The sequence below is a fragment of the Penaeus monodon genome, chromosome 11, assembly GCF_015228065.2.
Source record: "Penaeus monodon isolate SGIC_2016 chromosome 11, NSTDA_Pmon_1, whole genome shotgun sequence".
Classification (NCBI taxonomy): domain Eukaryota; kingdom Metazoa; phylum Arthropoda; class Malacostraca; order Decapoda; family Penaeidae; genus Penaeus; species Penaeus monodon.
In genome coordinates this window covers 2,167,344-2,174,843 of record NC_051396.1, presented here as the reverse complement: position 1 = coordinate 2,174,843, position 7,500 = coordinate 2,167,344, and the positions used below count along the sequence as shown (strand labels likewise).

Sequence of the window (7,500 nt, the reverse complement as noted above, 5' to 3'; positions counted from 1 at the left end):
ATTAATTTAATTAGGGTTCGATCCCAATTTGCATTTGGATCTGTAACCAAAACTAAGAGTCAGCTGGCAACCTGAGCTGCCAACAGGAACTCAGGATTGTTATCAGTTTTTTCCGGTCTCTCTCTCTCTCTTTCTCGCTGTCTTTCTGTCTGTTTCTTTTTTTCATTTCTATCTTTATCTTTGTTTTTATTTCTCTTTCTCTACCTCAGTCTTATACGTAGAATCTGTTCTGACTTGCATTGGAGGAATAAGTCTACGGAAATTTTACCCACATTTAAGTGAAATTATCTTCGTTAGCTTGATGCACTCTGTGTATGTATGTGTATATATATATATCTATATATATATATATATATATATATATATATATATATATATATATATATATATATATATATATATATATATATATATATATATATATATATATATAAATATATATATAATTCTTTACCCCAAATCATACAGATCAACTCGATTACATACAGTATATAATTCTGCGCATCTCCATTTAAATCTAATTAATTAGAAAAGGGATGAATTAGAAGGAAAATCTTCACAGTGCAAGAGATTTGTTTTGAAGATAATGATAATAATAATAATAATAACAACAACAACAATAATAACAACAACAATGATAATAATAATAATAATAATAATAATAATAATAATAATAATAATAATAATAATTATGATGATGACAGTGTGATACCAATACATCTCTGTGAAGATATTACTTTTCGGTCATACCTTGTCTGCATTTGTCTGTTCATCCTTGAATTAATGTTTTTTTTCTTCTCTGTCTCTCACCCAGGTAACACAACAGAGATATACCTTTACGGAACGCAATTGTGGATGAATCTTCTCGGCTGTGTGTGGGGATCTCTCGTGGTTGTGCATCTACTTCTGCCTACAATCTATCCTCTTGGGTTGTCATCCATGAATCAGGTACGTTATTACGTCACAGTAACGTTAGACTGGTATTAAACTATGATGTAAGTTTAGTGTGTAAACTATGATGTAAGATTAATATGTTAAGTAGAACTCCAGATCATTGTCACTATAACGTAATATTGTCATGTCTCTATAACGTAAGATTGTTATGTTTCTACACCGTAAGATTAGTGTGTATCTGTAGTTTGTTTGGAATACAGGTTATAAGTCCTGTGGGGGTATATGTGTGTGGTGTTGTAGCTGGGAATATAATTAGAAGAGATTCATGGGTATCGTTGGAATATATTGAGGAAAGAATCATGGGTATTGTTGATGTGTGACTGGGTGGGTATATAATGCCTTTGATATATTGTTTTTAGGAGGGTATATGATGGGTAAGGATAGTGGAATGTGCTAGCTAAGTGGACAACATGGTTTTAAGTAAGTTAGAGAGAATTTGAGTTTTTTTCATGGACAGAGATCGTAGAGAATCAGCTTATTGCATAGTATAGAGAAGGGAAAGGGATGGGTTTTTTTATATGTATTAAATTTTCAGTTATTAAAGATATCTTTTTTTTTTCTTCTTCGCCTTCTCCCACTTCCACCTTCGTCCCCTATTGGCCCTCCAACCCACTTCCGCAACACGCCAACAAACCCAACCTCTCCCCCAACACTCCCATCTTCACCACCACCTCTCCACCCACCCCTAACCACCTCCCCACCCATTACTCCACCTCCCCACCTCTCCACCCATTACTCCACCTTCTCACCCACCTCTCCACCTCTCCACCCACCCCTACCCACCTCTCCACCCACCCCACAGTACCTCCAGTTGCGCTTCGAGTCCCAGCTCCTGAAGAAGCTGGCGTCCATCACCCAGATCGTCCACAGCGCCATGTACCTCGGGATCTGCCTCTACGCCCCGTCCCTCACCCTCAGCTCCGTCACGAGGCTGTCCGCGGGCGTCTCCATCATCGTGCTGGGCGTCGTCTGCTCCGTATATATTTCGCTGGTGAGTCTGGGGTGGGGGGTGGGGGTTGGGTGGGGTGAGGGGGTCGAGGTTGGGGGTTGCCTGGGGTGGGTGGGTGGGTGGGTGGGGGGTCGAGGTAGGGGTGCCTGGGCTGGGGGGGTCTTGCCTATGTGGTTTTCTGTGTTTCATGAGCTGGCTTGTTTTTTTCATCTAATCATCACACAGGTCATAATGCAATTTAGGATTCCCGTGTGGTAAGAGACTTGGCATTTTGTTTAGATTACGTCATATAGAGAACGGAGATTAAAAAATATATATATACATATATATATATATATATATATATATATATATATATATATATATATATATATATATATATATATATATATATATTGTGTGTGTGTGTGTGTGTGTGTGTGTGTGTGTGTGTGTGTGTGTGTGTGTGTGTGTGTGTGTGTGTGTGTGTGTTTAAGTGTATGTGTGTGTGTGTGTTCTTTGTCTTTAAATCTCACTCTCCCCAACACAATAATATTTCCAGCACGTCATAACCAAAGGAGACCTACGTATCGCCTCACTCTCTCCCTTCTCCCTCCTCTCACCAGGGGGGCGTGCGGGCGGTAGTGTACACAGACGTTCTCCAGACCACAATCATGTTCGTGGGCGTGCTGTCGGTGGTGGTCCAAGTGTGCATTGAGTTGGGCGGCATCGGGGAAGTGTGGCAAAGGGCGGGCCAAGGAGGACGCCTCGAGTTTTTCAAGTGAGTTGGAATGACAGACCGTGTTATCTGTTGAGCTCTCAGTCTGGCTGTCTACGTGTGTGTGTGTGTGTGTGTGTGTGTGTGTGTGTGTGTGTGTGTGTGTGTGTGTGTGTGTGTGTTTGTGTGTTTGTGTTGTGTGTGTGTGTGTTTGTGTGTGTGTGTGTGTGTGTGTTTGTGGTGATTTTTTGTGTGTGTGTGTGTGTGTTGGTTTGTGTGTGTGTGTGTGTGGTTTGTGTGTGGTGTGTGTGTGTTATGTGTGTGTTGGTTAGTGTGTGTGTAGTGTGTGTGTGTGTGTGTTGTGTGTGTGTGTGTGTGTGTGTGTGTGTGTGTGTGTTGTGTGTGTGTGTGTTTTGCGTGTGTGTGTGTGTGGGCTGGGGTGATATGTGTGTGTGCGTGTGAGTGTGTTTTGTGTGTGTGTGTTTGTGTGTGTGTGTGTTTTTCTTTAGCTTTCAGTGGTGTTAGTGTTGTGTGTGTGGTGGTGTGTTGTTGTGTGTGTGCATCTACTTTTGTTATAATTTTCTTTTCTATCTGTTAGTTGAGTGAGTAAAATAAATAAATATTGTGTGTGTATATTGATTGATAGTATATTATTATATTAATATGCCCAATGATGCTTTGCTATTATTTTCTCTCTTCTCTAGCATTCGACCGTAATAATAAATAAAATAATATAATAATAATAGATGTATGATATAAATTATATAATAAAATATAATCTAACCCACAAAACAAAGATGCAGCATCATAAATATACTCTCATTTATGACATATTTCTCATTCGTTCTTTAATTGTTATATCATATTATACTATATCTTATATATATCTTACTCCCACATGCACCCAACTTCTGCCATTGCTCCCTGTCTGTTATTCTACTTTTTTCTCTATGCTTCATTCCCTTTCTTTCTATTTTCTCATTTACTATCCTATTATCGTTATTTATCTGTTCGTCTACGTCACCACAGCTTCGACACGAACGTCTCGTACAGTCCTAAGTCGCTACTTCTTGATATACATTTTCAGAGTAATGAGCTCGTTTCTGTCAGTGAGTGAAGTTTCTATGTATGCTATCTTTCTTTATTTAATATCTTGTACTTAGTGAGCTTGAGGCTGGTGGCAAGTTTGGTCGGTGAGGTCTGGCCCTATTGCATGGATTCAGAGTCAGAGGTGTGGTAAACTTGGTTAGGTATGTGAGCGGTGTTTGTGGTGTGAAGGTTCCGAGGGTAAGTGATAAGTCGCGATAAAAAGTAAATACAAATTGATATAAAAAAATAAACAATAATAGTTAAAGGTTATTTTACCCCATAGTCCAATGTCCACGGCGTAAGTTACCAGTGCAGTAAAACAAAACAAAGAGAGAGAGAGAGAGAGAGAGAGAAGAGAGAGAGAGAGAGAGAGGAGAGAGAGAGAGAGAGAAGAGAGAGAGAGAGAGAGAGAGAGAGAGAGAGAGAGAGGAGCGAGAGAGAGAGGAGACAGACGAGAGAGAGATAGAAAGAGAGCGAGAGAGAGAGACGAGGAGAAGAGAGAGAGAGAGAGAGAGAGACAGAGAGAGAGAGAGAGAGAGTGATGCAGAGAGAGAGAAAGAGAGAGAGATGCAGAAATAGAGAGATGCAGAAAGAGAGAGAGAAAGAAAAAAGAAAAAAAAAGGCCAATCTATTGCTCCCGCATTTCTCCCCTTCTGCGCAGCGCTGCTTAATTAGCGTCTTGAGTGAATCCCTGATCTTGCCTTGAGTGTGAAAAGGTTCCCCGTTTGCTGCTCACGATTTCCTCGCGAGAGTTGGTGCGGGGCGGGCGAGCGAAGGGACGGAAGAAGAAGAAGAGGGAAAAGAAAAAGAAGAAAAAGAAGAAAAACAAGAGGAAGAGAAAGAAGAAGAAGGAAAAGAAAGAGAAGAAAAAGAAGAAAAGAAGAAGAAGAAGAGAAGAAGAAGAAGAAAAAGAAGACGAAGAAGAAGAGAAAGAAGTAGAAGGAAAAGAAAAAGAAAAAAAGGAAAAAAGGGAAAAGAAAAAGGAGAAAGAAAAAGAAAAAGGAGAAAGAAAAAGAAGAAGAAGAAGAAATAAAAATTATTTATGTAAACTGACATACTTCTTGTTCTTTTTTCTCTCTCTCGGAACAGACCCTCGTGCCGTTCATTTTACACATATAATTTCCCTCTTAAAGCCGATATATAAGAAAAATATCACCTAGAACACCTTCCCAAAATACGACCTCGTATCCTAAATTCTGAGCCCCGTGGTGTATAGTCTTTGTATTAATATTTGTCTCTATTGTAGTTTTTAATATTTGCAGCACTTTGCCTCAACTTCCCTAAGACAACTTTGCCTCAGTGTATAATGATATTTTAAATTAGTAAATAAATTAATGTTCCCCTAAACTTCCATATATCATATTAGCCTCAATTTTCACTCCTGTGTATATATAGTCATATCGACATCCCTATATAACCTGTACTTTCTCTATCGAACACGCTTATCACTCATACCTCTGTATCGTATTTATGTAACTCTTTGTTTATTTTATTTGATGTATAGTATTTATCTAACTATCTATCCAATTTATCTATTATTTATAGTATATATCTCTCTCCCTCTCTGTTTTTAAAGCCTTTTACTCCATGTGAAACCACCCCGCACTCTCGCCTCTCTCCCCCCAGCGTGTGTTTCACCTTCATGCTGTGCCTCGCCGTGCTCTGGTCCCTCTTCTACTTCTCCGGCCTCGTCGCTTACGCCGCCTACGAGGACTGCGACCCCTTAGGCAACGGCCAGATCGAGAAGTCGGACCAGATCCTCGCGTTTCTCGTGGCCGATAAGCTGCGCCATGTTCCAGGGATGGCGGGGGTGTTCGTGGCTGCCGTGGCGGGCGCCGTCCTCAGGTGGGTGCGGTGTTATCATTGTTATTATTGATTGTAAAAGTTTCTTTAGATCTGCTAATTAAAATCAAACTCCGAGTCACTACCAGCGACCTAGGGGGATTGAAGTTTGAGGTAATGGAACATTAACAAAAATATTTAAAAAATATGCAGAACAATTACAAATTAAAACATCCAGTCAAGTCAATTCACGAACACAAAAATACTTCAGATCGATAGGGCTCTTCTGAGAACATGCGCTCTGCTGTTTAAATCTATTTTTTTGACTTCTTCTAATTTTGGATTTTCCGGTATTTGTTCAAGAAACTTATCAGTACCTTTCTTTATAAGGCCAAGAGCTCCAATAACAACAGACAAAGTTTTGGTTTTTAAATGCCACATCTTTTCCATCTCTATTTAAAGGTCTTTATACTTTGATATCTTTTCGAACACTTATCATTATTATTATTATTATTATTATTATTATTATTATTATTATTATTATTATTAATAATATTATTGTTATCATTACTAATATCTATATGTGTGTGTGTGTGTGTGTGTGTGTGCGAGCACGTTTGCACTGGTGCGAGTGCATACGCGTGTGTGTACTCTAGATGGATTCCTTCCTCCAGTAATATGCTTTGCTTTGTTTCCTCAAATGTAACTCGTCATAAGAACCGTAATTTTTGAATAACAATAACCCTTTCATTGAGTATGTCAATATTTCCGGATTTTCGTATTAGCTTCATTTTTTTATATTATTTTTTTTTCTTTACGTTTTCCACGAGGAAGGAAGCTGTCGATAATGTCATCATATTCTCTATTTATTTTTTTGATTTATCTGATTTCATCTTTCATTCTTATTCTATCTATCGATTTATATTTCATTTCATCCTCTATTCCTATCTATTTATCATTTCATCTTTCATTCCTATCTTTATATTAATATGTTCAATTTCATTTCATCTCTCCTTCCTATCTACTCATCAACTATTTCATTTAAAATCTTACATTCATATCTCCTTATCCATTTATATCATTTAATTTTCCCTTCTGTTCCTATTTCTATTCATCCAATATATACTACTTCTATTTATCTTTCCTTCTTATCTGCTCACTCGCCACTTCCTTTCAGCTCGCTATCTTCACAAGCCAATGCAATGGTCGTCATGATGTGGGAGGATTTCCTAAGTGGATGGTGGATCTTTGCCAACGTGCCTGCAAAGAGTGCCACGAATATCACGCGAGTCTTGTGTAAGTAGGCGCCGGTGTTAAGTGGAGGTGTTGAGTGATGGTCTGGAGTCCTGTTGTAAGTAGGCGCCGGTGTTAAGTGGAGGTGTTGAGTGATGGTCTGGAGTCCTGTGTAAGTAGGCGCCGGTGTTAAGTGGAGGTGTTAAGAGAGTGATGGTCTGGAGTCCTGTTGTAAGTAGGCACCGGTGTTTAAGTAGAAGTGTTAAGTAGAGTGAGGCTTGGGAGTCCTGTGTACGTAGGCGCCGGTTTATCTGTTTGATTTATTCATACATTTTTTTGTTGTTGTTTTATATTTTTTGTATTTGTTTTATTTTGATTTATATTTTGTATTTAACAGTTTTGTTTTTGCATTAGTTTGGGTCGGTTTATATATTTGACTGAGCGTTTGTTTGTTTGTTTGAGTGAAGAAAGTTTATCGCGACGAAGGTAGGGAACGGGATTCATGGGAATAACTTTTTAAAATCATATTTGTTTACTTTTTTTCAATGTTTGTTTTGTTTGCGTGAAACTTGTACAACGCCAAAATATATATATATATATATATATATATATATATATATATATATATATTTATTTATATATTATCTATCTATCTATCTATCTATCTATCTATCTATCTATCTATCTATCTCTCTATATATATATATATATATATATATATATATATATATGTGCGTGTGTGTGTGTTGTGTGTGTGTGTGGTGTGTGTGTGTGTGTGTGTGTGTGTGTGTGTGTG

The 7,500-nt window shown here is 38.2% G+C and overlaps 2 protein-coding genes across 2 annotated transcripts in view; both read left to right on the top strand.

Annotated features, from left to right (window-relative positions):
- LOC119578658 (sodium-dependent multivitamin transporter-like) overlaps positions 1–2,755 on the top strand; it is an 8,243-nt gene extending 5,488 nt beyond the window's left edge. The window contains exons 3-5 of the mRNA XM_037926222.1: positions 815–948; positions 1,757–1,945; positions 2,509–2,755. Coding sequence (XP_037782150.1) covers positions 815–948; positions 1,757–1,945; positions 2,509–2,667 — 482 coding nt within the window. The 3' untranslated portion in view covers positions 2,668–2,755. The remainder of the gene's footprint in view (positions 1–814; positions 949–1,756; positions 1,946–2,508) is intronic.
- Positions 2,756–5,278: 2,523 nt separating this feature from the next.
- Positions 5,279–7,500, top strand: part of LOC119578657 (sodium-coupled monocarboxylate transporter 1-like) — a 9,039-nt gene continuing 6,817 nt past the window's right edge. The window contains exons 1-2 of the mRNA XM_037926221.1: positions 5,279–5,534; positions 6,649–6,767. Of these exons, the coding sequence (XP_037782149.1) occupies positions 5,332–5,534; positions 6,649–6,767 (322 nt within the window). The 5' untranslated portion in view covers positions 5,279–5,331. The remainder of the gene's footprint in view (positions 5,535–6,648; positions 6,768–7,500) is intronic.